We start from the raw sequence: 16,242 nt of genomic DNA on the forward strand, positions 1-16,242 counted from the left end.
AAACATACTGGGTATTATTCAGGTCAAACCAAAGGCAAAGTCCTTTCTGTCAGCTCAGTGTCCACTCCCCATCATTTTCTCATAGAACACTAACTTTGATCACATTTCTATTTTCAGCTGGGACTTGACAGCTGATTGCCTTCCGTTCCCTCTTCCCCCCTCCTTCTTTCCTCTTCTTCCCCCTTCCTCTCACTCTCTCCTTTCTCCTTCCCTTCTTATTTCCCTTCCAACTAGGGGAAGAAATTCAGGGCTCCATATATGCTAGGAGGGAGCCACATCACTGAGTTACACCTCAACCCATATGTTCTTTTGTAAATTTTACTTATTTATGCAGGTGTCATTGTGTGTGTGTGTGTGTGTGTGTGTGTGTGTGTGTGTGTGTGTAGGTCAGAAGACAAATGCCATTCCTTCATTTCCTTTCATGAGTGGTTTCTGGGGATTGAACACAGGCTATTTGGCTTGGTGCCAGTCTTTTTACCCAGTTGAGCCTCACCTGGCTTAGCCTAACCCTGGCTGGCTTTGTTGATGTTGTTTTGTTTTAAAAGAGCTTCTTCCTATTCCACAAGACTTTTTTTTAAAAAAAGCCTTTTTCTATATTTAATGATTAAAATATCCATAAATATTCAACCTCCCATTTCTCTTCCACCACATTAAAGACTAGTCTCCTCTATGACAGTATTATATATACACCAGCAATAGCATGTTTGAATTAGACATTTGGTCTCTTACCTTAGATGACTGCTCTAATACACATTCACAAAAGATTCCCCTAAGACATAGAAATCAACATAACTCATTTTGGCTGTTACTTTTCTTACTATTCAGTCTGTGTTATCACCTATGTCTGCCAGTTCTGCTCTGCCTACAATTAATGTGTCAATGTCATTGATTTCATACCAAGGTCGAGAGTGTCCTCAGGAAGTCTCGGCGGTTTCCTTCTTCAGAGAAGTCACAGCTGCATCTTCTGATATCTGCTCCATCTTGCGTTTGTCCCTATTTTGGAGTTGTGTGTCTTATCACTTGGGCATCAAAATTGTCCTTCAGGGTAGATTTGCTGTTTGTTGTATTTTCTACCTACTTTTAATGTAGACTCCTAATTGTAAGTGGCAGGTTCAAAGGTTAAGGGAGTTTGGGGAACTTTCTTCATGGCAAGGAAAATCCTAATAATCTTATTGGCATTTCAGTGAGCTGATTTTATTTTGTTTTCCCCCTTAGGAAAAAGATGACCACTTTGAATCTGTTCAGCTGAAGTCCTCAAGATGCCCCAATATATGAAGAGACAGGTGCTTCTGCTTTCAGACTGATGAGCAAGGACACCTAATCTATCAGGACCCCTCTTAGGACTTGTCCTGACACCTGTCATGTCTGTGATGTCACAGAAGGGCTGTGCCACAGAGAGGAGGAGGCAGACATGCTGATTGCCTTATAAATCGTCACATACTTTGTCAAACTACAGAAGACATGTTCTGGGTCTCACTGAAGATGAAGCCTAACTCAGGAAGAGATTTAGCTGTATATACACGTGACTGAAATCCAAGTTTAAGCCCACCAATGTACTGCTGATGCATGCCATATAATTACTGGGTAACTTTAATTCTTTATAAATGTCTACATAAAAAAAAATTTGTGTCGGAAGGCAGACATATGCATATGTCTTGTGTTCCCATGTATGTGTTGGTCTTGTAATTTGGGGAAGATTTGGAAAAAAAAACTTTTATGTTATAATTATTTTCCCTTTATTTCTTCAAGACTTGAAAACATCTTTTCTATATTAAAATGATGAACTATGAAAGACAATAAATTTTCATAAGCTATTTTCTCTTGACTTCAAAAGTCTAGGATATCAATAATATTTTGTGAAGATTTTTACCTGGGTTATCAAAGCTGATTGCCGCTTTCAAAATTCCACCTTTGTAGGAACTAGTATGAGGAATTTAACTAATTGCGTGAAGGAATCTTAAGGGAGAGGTAATAAAAATCCAAAGAGAAACCTCAACATGTCATTAATTCAAGCAGTCTGGCATGATCAGGAGTTAGAGGGCTTAAAGCAGTTTGAGTATTGCTGAGTAATAAAGCAGCAGAATACCTTGTTTATCAGAGCCTGCACAGACAGAAGGAAGAGGAGGATGGCGTGTCTCCAGTACAGATAATCGTGCTTGACTGGGCAGCTCAAAGTGTCCGCAAATGTCAATGGGGCTTCTTCTTCACAGAAGGCGGACTCCCAGAACTTTGGAGGTTTTTTTTTTTTTTTTATTTTTCCTCTGCTACAAGACTTTGAAAATTATGAATTTCTTGGAAGATTTTATTTTTAAGCCAATAAGGAAGAAATTCAACATTTTGAAAACTGCCTATCTTTGTATTTATAGTAGGAAACTTCTTAGCAGTTATGAAGTGCATATTGTTCCTGTTCAAGAGCATCCTAGAAAATGGTGGTATTCCTTAGGATGGATTATGAGTATTAGTGTGACTTGGATATTATTTTTGGAAGAAGGTTGAAGGTGAATTTGATCAATTTTGTGTAAACTTTTAGCACTGGGAAGGAGGACAGTATCTTGCCCATTGCTGGTCTAGGATGTTCTACTTTGTTTCCAGTAAGCCATACTCTTTACAGATTTTAATCCAAAAATTTAAAAAGATTTTCGATTGGATGAAGGAGGCAAAGCGTATGGGTAAGGTTTTAACTATGGTTTTGCCCGAGGTGTTTCGGTGACTTGTAATGTTTGATTCCATGGGTGATGTAGTCTTATTTTTGTGAAAAATGAGACAAAAATGAATAAATGAATAATTGTGCTTATTAGTCAATGGGTAAAACACTAGACCTTTTTGCCATCACTAAAAGAATGGTGTGTGTGTGTGTGTGTGTGTGTGTGTACGTGTGTGTCTACTATTAAATATTAAATATGTGTGTCATCTATTAAATAGATGATGCTGTATTGATTGTCTACTATTGAGGAGAATGTTACTTAGCATATTTCTTGTGTTTAATTTCTTGGATATCCTTCTGGATAAGAAATTATTTGACTCTGCTCATTTTCGTCCCACTATCAGAATATTGGCATTTCCCCCTCTCCTAATCGAAATTTAATCCTAAGAGTGGAAATACACTTGAAATGTCTTTCAAAGGAAGCCGGCAAAAAATGTGCACACTGGATGGAGTCCGAGCACTCCGACCCTGTCACCCGCCCCATCTTCCGCTGTGCCAACATGCGTGTTGCACGCCATAGGGATAATAACACGCATGTTCCAAGCCATGGTGATAATTGGGCTTTGCTCCCAGGTAGTTCTTTCTTTGCTCGTCACCGGACTAAACTCGCTGACATGTCGAAATTGCCTTAAATTTTAATGAACTCTCTGAAAGTGCAGTTGATACCGAAGAAGTTATTTTATTTTATTTCTATCTTTAGATATTAAACAGATTTTTGTCAGCTCAGTCCCACCTTTGGATTCTCCTGGCTTGCCGTTTTATTCTAAGAGCTGAAGAACGATGACAGATAGATATTATTGGGGGAATTTATAGACCAATGTTAGCGCTACATCTCTGCATAGTTTTATGTATGGCCTTTGATAAGCCCAGTGAAATGTTGAAAGGTATAAGCAAATTATTGTTTCTATGACTTTCAGTTGGCATTTACTCCCCCCATTACTATCAGTGCTAGAAACATACATGATTTTTTTTTTTCTAAAAGGCATACGTTGGAGCCTTAAATACTTAAGTACTTAAGCATTAAGTCAACTGTTGCCTATAACATCTCTGAGCACTGTGTCAAGACATTTTAAAGTCAATTTCCCACTGGATGAGAACATGTCTCCTATGAATAAGTTATATTATGCCATTTAATAATGTAGAACAATTTGATATAAATTCACTTGCTTTAAAAGACTGAATTTTATTATTATTGACCTTTCACCTCTTTGGTTACTAATAATCATATTCTTCTTAGGATTAAAAACATTTCATAGTACTTTTGTGTAAACTTTTGTCTTTATTATAACCCCCCAAAGGATGGTTTCAGTCAGTACCGTGGAACAATTACTTGAGTCCGGTGATTCGCCATCTGGGTTCTCAGGTGGTGCATAGCAGTCAGTTTGGCTTCTTTATGTCCCTTCTGGCCAGCATCATTTGATGTCTTTCAGTAACAGTGTTTCCTATGGCTCAGGGTCATTCCTAATGAGAGGCTAATGTGTTTCTATTTTCCTCATGAAAGCCAGTTGCTTGGTTAGTGTGGGACGTGTTGCACGTTTTATGTTCTCATATTGATAGGTAGGAGATATCTTCTGAGGATGGGATGTTGACATACAAAATAGCATGGATTCTTGAGACCTGGTGCTGGGGAGGCTTCCCTGGTTTATTTATGGCACGTGTTCAAGTACCTTAATGCTCACCCATTTACTAGATCCTGTTTTAATAGAAAACTAAAAATTGTATTTGGTTTTCCTTTAATGATTGTTGGTTCAGCAAACACCTCCAAATTCTTTGAATGTAATATCCATTAAGACCTTGGTTAGCTGAATTTTTCTTTATTTTAATAAGTTCTTGAAGGAGGCTCCTTTGAAAATAGCTTATGAGTTTTGATGAAATTGGAGTATATTGGGCGCTATTTCCTTTATGTCAATTAACTGATTTTTAAAATTCTATTGGCTGCATTTCAAATAAAGGAGTGAACCAGTAAGAATTATGTAAATTCAAGCCTCCTGTTGTAGCGAGCAGCGTGGGTAATTGCTGCTCACCTATGGGTGCGTACCTTTGCCTCAGGGTTCTATTTCAAATCTGCCTTTGTGGCTTTTTTCAGCCCCTCCCCCACAGCCTGTTTTTGGACAAGCTATGGAATTTAAAATGATCAGGATGGGCCTGTGGATCGAGCAAGGACTAGCTGAGAGAACACGTGGACTCGAGGCTTGTAAAGACAGAGATTACCTGTCTCAGCCATTCTTCACATCTGCCCTCCGAGTTGTCCGGGAGCCAGCTTGCCTAGCAGTTTTAAGATAGGCATGACTTTCCTCCACTGTGCTAAACTTGGGTGGGCAGGACAGTGTATTAATATTTAAGCTAGAGAGGATGCAGGGTGCAGTAACTATTCCGAAACACAAGACAAGCAGATAGCTAGCTTCTAATTTTTTTTTTATGAATAGGACCTATTTTTTAGCTTGGAATTCTTAAATTTTGAGAAGTTTTGCAGAGATGGATCAATCAGCTTTACATTCTGGAAGGATAAAATGTTGTTACTAATATAGAAAAATAAGAGCTTCCAAACCTATTTTTTTTATAAGATGGCTTGCATAGAAAAGATCTTGTAGCATCTGTTTTTCATACATGTTTTGGATGCTTATAAAAATTATTTCTAGGGCTCATATGGTAGACGGTGCCCTTTCTAATTAGAAACAAGCCTTGTAGGAAGGATGGAGAAAATGACAAGAGTTTCCTGTTAATGCATTTTCTGTGTTCTGACAGGGCATACAATATAGTGGGTATGGCTCAAAACCCAGCCCTCAAAACCAGTTTCCTCACGCTTCAGACACCCACTTGATGGTCTCGCTTTAAGATCCACCGTCGGCTTGATTGTTAGAGGCATCAGCTGGGGCTCTGGACAGCCCAGCTGATCTTGCCTTTCTCCGACTGTCACAGTCTATCAGTGGATAGAGCTGGTTCGCTCTCATCAGCCTTGCTCAGCCGTCATCTCCAGCAGATGCGGGTTTTGAGCTTGCTTCTCTGGTTCTCCTGCCAACTGCAGTCAGATTGGAATTTAATTTTGTTATTTAGCGTCTTCAAGTCTGTTACTCACCTACCCAAGGTCACCCCCAGGTTTCAGATGCCCATGTTAGTGAGAATTCAGGGAGTGGTGGGTATCATTATTTTAAGCATCTGGTGGGTTGTAGCTGGATTCCTTAGGTTGTCCATTCAAACGCATGCAGAAGAGAAGATTGTCTAGCATCTTATTTCCTTCAAGGCTGATCCTTTGGGCCTTCATGCCACTGTTCACTATTTGTAGCTAGATTAAAAATAGATTATGTGTTACTATTTCAAATACTGCTTCTCATATATTTAATTCTTCTCATTCTCAGTCATTCTTGACCACAAGTCCTGCTTTTAAAATGTTTTTGCATGCACGCAAAGCAAAAACTTTAGCAGCTGAGTTACATCCCCAGCTCTGGTGTGTGCTTTACGATGACAGGGACTAGACAGACTGGATCTCATTGATCTTTCTGTTGTGGGCTAAATAGTGCTTTCAGAAATACATTTACACCCTGGCCCCTGAACCCTGAGAATGCGGTTTTGTTTTAAAACCAGAAAAACCAAAATGACTACCAGCAGCACCATCACTAACACAACACCAAAACCAAACAAATGGCCTCTGTAGCTATAGTATCCTGGGTTATCTAGGTGGCTCAATAATCTAATGAAACATGACATTTTAAGACAATGGACAAGACAGACACAGTGGTGAGTATGGTATGAAGACCGAACAGAGTTTGAAATGACATGTCCATAAGCCAAGGAAGCATGCAACTGCCAGGTGCTAGAAAGAGAATGGAATGAATTCTTTCTTTAAGTCTATAAGGGAGCCTGGTCTTGTTACTCCTTAATTGTGACAGAATAACTTTTTGTTGTTTTAAGCCACAGAGTTTATATCATTTCATTCCCCATTATCACAAGAAACAAATATACTTTCTGCCCTTGTGACATGACACAGGTTCTACAGATAGATGTGTTCTCAATATTTTTTCCAACATTAGCAAAACATTTGTGAATAAAAGTTTGATAGAAACAGGGCAGTATTTACTAAAGTTTTACCTATACTATTCATGCCTTATTTTAGGTTAGTAAAATATTTAAATTTAATGGTAAGTCCATGTGCTGGACTTGGGAGAGCAATGGGAAGAAAGATCTCCAGGATTCTACTTCTCCATTTACCTATTAAGGGCAAGAGTGATTTCCCAATGGAGTTATGAGAGGTTTTCTGGTTTCTTTTCTAGTCATAATGGTTGGTTTTGAACATCAGATCCACCAGACTTTTCCTGACAGGTCACAGCCCTCTATTCAGGCTGTATGAAAGACTTGGCCTCATTCAGCAGATCTGACCTATTATATATAGTCATAGCTTTAAAAAGACGCTATATATATATATATATATATATATATATATATATATATATATAACCATATTCTTATATTCACAGTGTCACCCTTTGCCAATTTCTGATCACTGTCATCTGTAGGAAAGTAGAATTCCATTCACAGCCCTCTAGCAGGGCCACAGCTCGATTCCAATGTGTGACTGTGGAGAAAGCACAGTTAGACGATTACTTCTAGCATTAACAAGAGAAGGTGACTTGAAATCTACTTATTCAAATTACCTTGAGTGAGCCAAAAGGACAAACCTTTATCCACCATACTTGAAAACCTGGAAGGTTTTTATTCTGGTTATCTTTACATTAATACAGATGCTTTTTATTTTGTACTGAGAAAAACAATCTGTTACACATAATGTAACTTTAATATACAACGTAGAAACTCACCCTAAATTAGTTACAACAAGAACCTACAAAAGACGTCATAGGAAAAAGGTTACCTAATATTGCCACTGTGTAGGGTTTTTTGTTTGTTTTGTTTTAGTAGACTGACCCTGTCAGACCCTTCACCAATGCTCAGCTCTGTAAACAATGGTTATTTCCTTTTCGGGGAGGGGGTGTCATTAGGGGCACTAAAATCAGCCTAGAAAGTCGTAGCACATCATTAGATACTGAACAGTCCTCAAAAATAATTTATTGTACTGTTTCTAAAAAAAAAGGTGCCAGGGTTGTTCTTTTGCTCTGTCCCCGTGTTCTGCGGCAGCCGGTGAGCCCTTGGGCTAACGGCCTAAGAACGTACGAACTGAAGTGCATATCACATTCACAGAGATGAGGTGGTGGAGTCGAGAACTTCCCTTCCGTTGCACACTGTCGGCACATACGTGCTTGCGGAGGCTGCAAAACAAAGTGGCACAGAGGCTGAGTTGAGCAGGACACTCGGTTAAGGGCATCAATACTCCCAGGCACTGAGTTAAGGTTAAATTGAAACCCACTTAACATGGCTTTGGAAAATGCGTACTGACTTATGGTAGAGTAGACAAACTTTCTAAATATCTTCTGCTCATTAGTTTCTATCCTAAAATGTGCCTCCCCATCTCACACGTCTTGGAAAGGGGATCTTTAAGCATAATCTTTGCTGAAAGAAATCTCTCATTGATTGGAAATTAGATTTAATAATCTCTAAAACGGTTAAAATATACTGAATGGACCGAAGGACCCTATAATTTTCTTACAGATGATTAAATTATTTCTTCTATTCAATAACTGTAATTCGTTTTGATCTTTGATCAGGAATGACTATCCTTTGGTCCCAGGGGTCCTGTGTGAACTCTACTGACTTAGAAAGCTGGTGTGATTTCCCTGTTGGTGTTGAACAGACTGTGAGGACACAGGCAAGAGTGAGTGCTGAGAGCTTTGGCTCCTTTACAAGGAAGGCATCAAATGAAGGCCTTCCAAAGAAAGCTGCCCTCACTAATGACAAGGGTGGTCTCAGTGCCATGGTGCCTGTATAACATAGCAGTGTACAGTCGCTCTTTATAACGGTTTTCTCGGACACAATTTCTACCTATTACTATCTCGTTTTTAATGTGAAATTCGTCCACAGAGGATTTATTTATTTTACACCTGATATCTTTTCATGGAATGAGAACATAAGCAGGAAACTCATTCTTCATTGGGTTGAAACCATATGGTCAAGAGAGCAGGTGAAAGTGAACTTCGACCACCTTTTAGGTCTCTCCATCCTACCCTAACACATATTCTTACCTCAGGAACTGGATCACCAGAACGCAGTCTGGTTACAATTGACAAACTGTCTTCCTATTCCTCAAAGACATGAGCTAATTTCATTCCAAAGTGTTCATGTCTGGTAACAGATACTATTGACCCATAAGTTACCTTTTGTATGACCCATAAGTACTTCTCTGCACACAAAGGCGTTAACTAATAGTGAGACTGTAGCCTATGTGGCATTCTAAGGGAGCAATCACCATATTTAGGGCACCGGCATCTTGTCGCAGGCCCACCACTAGCCAACCTGAAGCTTTTCCATTCTGGAATTTGAGTAGGCATCTTGGAAGTCTGTGGACTGAAATGACTGGAGTCACGTGACAAAAAGTCTTTGATAGATTTTTTTTTTTTTACCTTTTAACATAAATGGACCACGTTAAATATTTTTCTTTGTAGCCTCAACTAACTTCAAACTCATGATTCCCCCTGCCTCTCTCTCTTCAGAATTTGTCTACTGGCATATGTTACCACATTGAATTTTCTTTCCCAAATTACTATCATCTTTGCGGGAAGGGATGAATTTCCTAAAATTTCTGCTTTTATTTTATTTTATTACTATCTGTAATAACCTGGCAAAATTGGATGGAAAGTAGTTGTGATGATGATTCCAAATGTGAGACCTTTCATAGTTTAATTATTCTCTATTTTCATATGCTTTATGAAATTCTAGAATCAGTAAAAGTTGGTAAAGTAAGCTAACAAGGTAAATGAAGCCATCAACACAGAGCACTGGAAGCAGAGGGGCCACTCTGAGCCACTCAGTCTGTCCTCTTTCTCAGAGCCCCGCACCCCACTGCTTGCTTGATGTCATCATGGGAATATGTGGTAGCCATTTCAAACTGGTGTCCAGAGAACTCTTCATTTTGTGTAGCCTTTCCCTACTTAGTCTTCCTTTCCTCAGTAAACGGTTTTGCCTTCTGACCTAAACTAGAAGTCTAAAATTCTTGCTTGATTTTTTCCCCCTGTTTTCCCCATGGCAACCCTCTCATCAGCAGCAATTAGCTTTAGCTGTATATCCAGCTATGGCCCCCTGGGCATGTCTGACCCTGGGCAAGCCACTCTGCAGGCAGAGATTCACAGGCGAGGTAGATGCTATTTACATCTCTTCTGGTCGTATGTTTCCTATACAGCAGCAAGACTACAATCAACTCTCCAAATCCATGCTTCCGCATTCCCAGACTCAACCAACCAAAGATCGAAAACATTCAGGAAAAAAAAAAATACATACTGGTGTAGGAGAATTGTCTGTATTCTGTCAATCATGTTTTAAATAAACGCTGATTGGCCAGGCAGGAAGTATAGGTGGGAAAACCAAACAGGAAGTAGAAATGATGCAAGGAGAACAGGGGGATTCTGGGAAGGAGGAAGCTGATTCCTCCCACTCCTGCCCAGATCACCAAAGCAGCAGGATGTGATCTGCCCCACTGAAAAAGGTACTGAGCCACATGGCTAAAATAGATCAGTAAAATGGGTTAATCAAGATGTGAGAGCCAGTAAGAGGCTAGAGCTAATGGGCCAATCAGCCTAATAACTTATAGATATCTCTGTGTTATTTCTTTGGGGCATGCCAGCTGTGGGGTACTGGGCGGGACAGAAACCCCAACAAGTAGGCCCCTTCATGTTACAACATACTAGTCATATTCAGAAGTTTTCTTCCAGCCCACAAATAATGTAATATAATGACTATAGCAGTCATACTGTGTTAGCCATGATAAGAAACATAGACATGATCGGAAGCTTATTGGAGATGTACATAGGTTATTTGAAAGTTTGACCACTCATGGAGGAGGATGTTCTGAAGCCGGTCCCTGGATACTGAGGGACAGCTGCATTTTGAGATATGAGCCACCTACTTAGACACTAACAGTGGTATGCCTTTTGTGTTTTAACTTGGGTTTAGAAATCTCAGTTAATTGGACTATGCCTTTTGATCTGTTTTTTACACCTCCTGCATATTCCCCCTCCCCATTTGCTTTGTTCTCCAAATAGTAATGATGTTTCTCAACTTTGTGCCTTTGGCATAGCTGTGGCTTCTACCAGGTGCATTCTCTCTGCTCACCACATGCCTCATTCATGTCACCCACAGCTGGAATGTGACCCCTTAAAAAGGTGGTCCTCAATCAACCCAACCTCAGTAACTCTCTGTCATATCACCCAGTTTAAAAATTCTGGCCTAGACAGTTGATGCTTGCAGACTCCTCCTCCTCTCCCTCTTCTTCACTATTGATCAGAAAATAAGCAGCTTTGCTTATTTGTTTCGTTATGAATCTCCAGCGTATTTCATGAACAGACTTCCTGTAAATGGTTCCCAGGAGAGTTAATGAACGTTTACGTTTCTAAGAGAGAGATCAGTGCAAGTCTTAAGGAGGAAGACCTTACACCTACGAGGTCTGTAATAGCCTCATTTAGGACAGGTGGACTTTTCTGCTCCTCAGTCACACCGGGGCAACAACTACCCTTGCACAGAGAACAGGCTCAAGGTGAGAGCTTCTAACAACAGGAGTACTGCCTTTGGCATTTGGACTAATTCCTTTATCTTTTCTAGGCTCAGGTTTTATTATTTCTTTGCAGGCTTTTCCTTCTCAGAGACTGAAGAGGAATGATGTTATATAGTGGGAATAAGTAGGGATAACAAAGTCTGACAGGCAGATACCTCTGTCTACCGAGGACTAGTCTCAGGCCCTCTCTATTCTCTCCTTGAGGCCAATTCTTTTTTTTTTTTTTTTTTTTTTTTTTTTGGTTTTTTTGAGACAGGCTTTCCCTGTAGTTTCTAGAGCCTGTCCTGGAGCTAGCTCTTGTAGACCAGGCTGGCCTCAAACTCTGAGATCCGCCTGCCTCTGCCTCCCGAGTGCTGGGATTAAAGGCGTGCGCCACCACCGCCCAGCTTTTGAGGCCAATTCTTACAGCTGTTCTGATGTTCCCAGTCTGCTGTGGAATGGGATGCACCTCTGTTCTTTGAAGTACGTTCTCATGTCAGCTTTGCTCCCTGCTTTCCAACTTCTTATCACTTGGGTGCATTTGACCAAGTAGGAGATACAATGCCTGCATGGAGAGCTGGCTGCATGGTTTCACTACTCTTGATCCCATGACCATCATGCTCCCAGAGAACTCTGAGTCATGTCTCTGCTCCATAAGGATATTAAAGGAGGCACCCTTTGCCGGAATACAAATTCTAGATCTCCTAGTAACGGCAACTCGGCGGCCCATGAGACTCCTTCTACAGGAACGTCCCCCACACCCTTTGTAGTGTGTTGAAGGGATCTCCACTTTGTAAACTTCTGCTTTCCTTTTACTGTTTCTCTGCGGCTTTGGCCATTACATTTTATTATGTAAAAAAAAAAAAATTCTCCCTTGTTTGCATATGCTGCTGAATATAGTAGGAGAAATTATTGCTTGATGAGTTTATCATTTCAATTACTTTGCATTTCATAAATATTTTACATGTACTTCCCATATTAACCCATCTGTTATTCCTCCAAGATAGTAAAATATGTAGATAAGCAAAATGCTGTCGTTGTGTGTATGTGTGTGCACATATATGCGTGTGTGTGTGCATATGCATATGTGTGTGTGCACACGTACTTGTGTTCTTGTGATGAGTTTTTGCTGTTATTCTGATGAACTTCTCATGAGGTTTTTAATGCTGTAAGATTGGCCCATTTTCTTCAGTGAGCCTAAGCAGATTTCTGTAATCATTCTGTCTGCAAGAAACAATAATCATGCAGGCTTCTTTTAGGTTTTCTGGGGACGTGGGACAAACAGCAGCTGCTGTCTGCTCTAGGCTAAAATGGTACTTTTTGCAACTCAAAGTGAAAACTGAAAATAGTTGGAAGAGACCTTGTAGGTTTCATTATTGATCACAAAAGGACAATTTGCACCCAAGGAGAGACACATTTTACTTCACAGACACGATTAAACATCGATCAGTGCATCCACGCGACTGCTATGGCTCCCTGTGTGGAATTCAGTTCTTCCCACTGCTTACACACGGGCTGCCCAGGCTTGGGAGGAAATTATGACTTTTTTCACGTAATGTAACTGGGCTCTTGATCAATTAAACATACTTATTGAATAGATTTTTCTGCATGCCAAGCCTGTTAGTCAACTGAGAATTAATGCCTTACCAAGCTCTGTAGCACATCAGACTTGGAGAAAAATAAACATCTCAGTAGAGCAAACATTTCTGTTTGCTCCCATCCATTCGGTTGTCTTGTTGGTGGTGACCTCAACTAATTTTTCCCAGGATATCTGCTTATTTATGTATTTTTAAAAATAGTCATGGGATCTAGTTTCTACTGGCTGTATGCCTCTTTGTACTCTTTTGTCATTAAATCTGTATTCACCCTTATTCTCTCAATTTTGCTCACCCTCTTTCAGAAGGAGTTCCTTTGGTGACCAAGCTGTGCTGCTGAACGCTAGTGCTGCAGTCTCGCTATCAGTGAAGTTTCAAGAGGAAGGCAGAATATTCATTGCTAAGACACTGGGGTAATTCTAGACTGAATTCTCTGGAAGTATTTACTTTTACTAATTCGAATAGTGATATAAAATCTATTAATATAGAACAGGGTGAAAATTAAAGATATTATTTTCCAGGTGAGGTTTATAATCCAGCAAACGCTAAGACGTCTTCATTCTGAGAGATGAGTCATGGAGAGCAGATAGATCAGATGTGACTTTTGTTGCTCGTGATACAATTTAAGCTCCCGTCTGAGCAGAGATCTCACTTGCGGTTCAACTACCTTACTCCGCTGTTACCTCATGATGTTGTTTCCAGTCACATCCCTCTACTGTTTCCCCTTCAGAATGATGAGAGCAGATGTTTAGTAAACATCAGGCAAACAAAAGGCTTCTTGCCTCTGTACTTACTTTCTCCCCTCATTAATTCTGCATTCTTCTTATTCACCTCTGAGCCACCCAGCACTGTTCTCTTCTTTCCTATCAAAGTGTGCATTAACACTCATTCAAGGACCAGAGGTTCACTCACCGTGGGAGTCTATTAGCGTGGGGTGTGTGCTACTTTCACTCACCTTGGAGTCTATTAGCGTGGGGTGTGTGCTACTATGCCGAGGGATCAGAATCTGAAGCTGCAACTATCAGACTCGAAAAAACTATGCCAGACTCATGTTCTTTTCTCGGGCAGAGCTAGTCTTGTTAACATCGCATTCAGATTCCTTTGTTTTCTTCAAGCCTTTGTGCAGAATGCTGCCTGGGCGGAGGTCGCCCCCAGTCACGCTATAAACACAGTCTCCTCTGGGTCCGATACTCCGGGTAGAATTTGTCCCATCACCCCGTGAAAGTTTCCTTACATTTCTCCCCAATACCTGTTTCATTCTGTCTTATTGGTCTGTTTGTGTTCCTTCTCTGGCCCTTTAGCATGGCGAGACCATGAATATAGAATTTATGTTTTTATCACGACCACATTTCTATTGCCCAGAGGCGAGCTCTTGGCTCAAAAATGTTTCTTCAGTGAATACATTAAAGATTGTTTATATCATTTACACATTTCCCTGGTGTGAGGACCCTCTCCAAGAGTTTCTGCAGTCATACCAGGTGAGGCAGAAGTTAACACACCTCATTGTTTGCCATGTGGAGAGATATTTCATGCTATATGGAAACACAGTATCCCTACTTAGGAATACACCCGATAGTTTCATTTAGGGTGAATTAGACGTAGGGAAGATAAGTTAGTAAAAAAAAATGGTTTTTTGCTTGCTTTAAGGTACTGAGCATCTAAAACAAATCATAGACAATGGTCTATGACAAACATAGTTTTAAAGTTAGCATATTCACATAATTCTGAACATGTCCGTGTTCCTAAAGACGTCCGATACCTCTGGGGTCACATGAACTTGTTTGCCTGGAGACAACTCTAATAAACTACTGAACGCTTTGGTTCAGAGACTTTTTCTGTGCTGCTTCCTGTCCAAAGTTACAACAGAGAAAGGAGGGGGATGCAGGGTCATTTAATTAAAAATACCTGCTATTTAAGGACCACTTACTGAGAGAAAGCGTGCCTTTGACATAAACATCTAGGCACTCTAATAATATCCCTTTATTTGTCCCCATCAAATTATATTTTCTGGAATATCATGCCTTGGCTGTGTGTACTGTGGTACTGTGGACACCTAGTCTATAATGAACATGACATAAGGTGTTGGACCTCTCTCTATACATGGGTGTTGGAGAGGGGATCTGTGACCAGGGCGCCACAGTAAGATGCTGCTGAGTGTGGAGCTGAAAGGAAAGCTTTTAAGTCGTTCATTTTTCAGGTGCTAAGGTTCTCATTATCAAATAGGGTTTCCCCTCTTAACTGAGCCAAGGTAGAAAACCCAGAGAGGCCAGGGGAGTCATCAGACATCTTTAGAGAGTTTCGATTCCTGATGTTATTCGCCCAGTTGCTTTAAAGCATCTATGAGATGGGGAGGGCCCTGGCTTTCTCATCTGGAAATGTTTTTAGAAGAAATGATCCTTAGCAACCTTTGCAGTTCCAGTCTCTGTGGTCGTTTTTCTTCTAGGATGTTGTAAAGAGATCAGGGGTTAGAAAAGAACAGTTCCAAGCCTAGTAAGGTAGCATCATTAAACAGGAGGAAGAAGCGCTACAAGTCTCTAGCATGTGTAGGTTTGCTTATGACCACAGCAGACCGTCCTTCCATCCTCACTGAAGGAGGGTGTGCCAAGCTGGAATGAACGTCTCAGAGTGCTGTGGACGTTTCAAGGGGGAAAATAGATTGGCATCCATTTGAATTGATTTGAATTGGATGAATTTTGTGTATTTTGCCTGCAAGCAGATGGCTTCACTTTCTGACTGCTCTAGGCTCCTCATGCATTCTCCACTGATTCATATTTACAAGATGCTTCTGCCTGTGGTGAGGACACTATCAGTCAGTTCAGTGTTTGTTACCAGTAACTTGCTGATTTGTCTGGTCAGGCTGTTGCATCGCATCAACGAGACTTTTTGAATCTACAGTGTAGGCCCACGCTACCATTATTTTTCTAGAGTTGCAATGTAGACAAGCGATGTGGGCATTATATGATTATATTTAAACTTCTAGCATTGCATTCAAATCTAAACAATGGATTGTACTCGGTTCACTAGGGTATTGTCAAAGATTTAACCATTAATAAACACAAAGTTTTGTTCTCATATGCTTGCTTTTTCTTGTGGCAGCTCTGTAGAAATTTAGGCAATGCCTCTAGAAGACTGTTCACTTGATCTTTTTGTATTATTTATTTTGCTTTGTAACGTAAAAATACTTTGCATTAAAGGCTAATTTCTGTTAAGGGAGCAGTTCACACATTATCACAAAGACAGGTGACTTTCTGAGTAAAATTTGGACAGAGAAAATTACATCTACATCTGGTTAGAGTTCCTCTAAGGCCCAGATC

General features: G+C 40.2%; 2 protein-coding genes across 2 annotated transcripts in view; one reads left to right on the forward strand and one right to left on the reverse strand.

Moving 5' to 3' along the window:
- The window catches only part of Elapor2 (endosome-lysosome associated apoptosis and autophagy regulator family member 2), a 165,659-nt gene extending 164,384 nt beyond the window's left edge, over positions 1-1,275 (forward strand). The window contains exon 22 of the mRNA XM_038315483.1: positions 1,216-1,275. Coding sequence (XP_038171411.1) covers positions 1,216-1,275 — 60 coding nt within the window. The remainder of the gene's footprint in view (positions 1-1,215) is intronic.
- Positions 1,276-7,888: 6,613 nt separating this feature from the next.
- Grm3 (glutamate metabotropic receptor 3) overlaps positions 7,889-16,242 on the reverse strand; it is an 86,363-nt gene continuing 78,009 nt past the window's right edge. The window contains exon 5 of the mRNA XM_038315552.1: positions 7,889-7,962. Within this exon, the coding sequence (XP_038171480.1) occupies positions 7,889-7,962 (74 nt within the window). The remainder of the gene's footprint in view (positions 7,963-16,242) is intronic.

This window comes from Arvicola amphibius, chromosome 18 (genome assembly GCF_903992535.2).
Source record: "Arvicola amphibius chromosome 18, mArvAmp1.2, whole genome shotgun sequence".
NCBI classification, from domain to species: Eukaryota; Metazoa; Chordata; class Mammalia; order Rodentia; family Cricetidae; genus Arvicola; species Arvicola amphibius.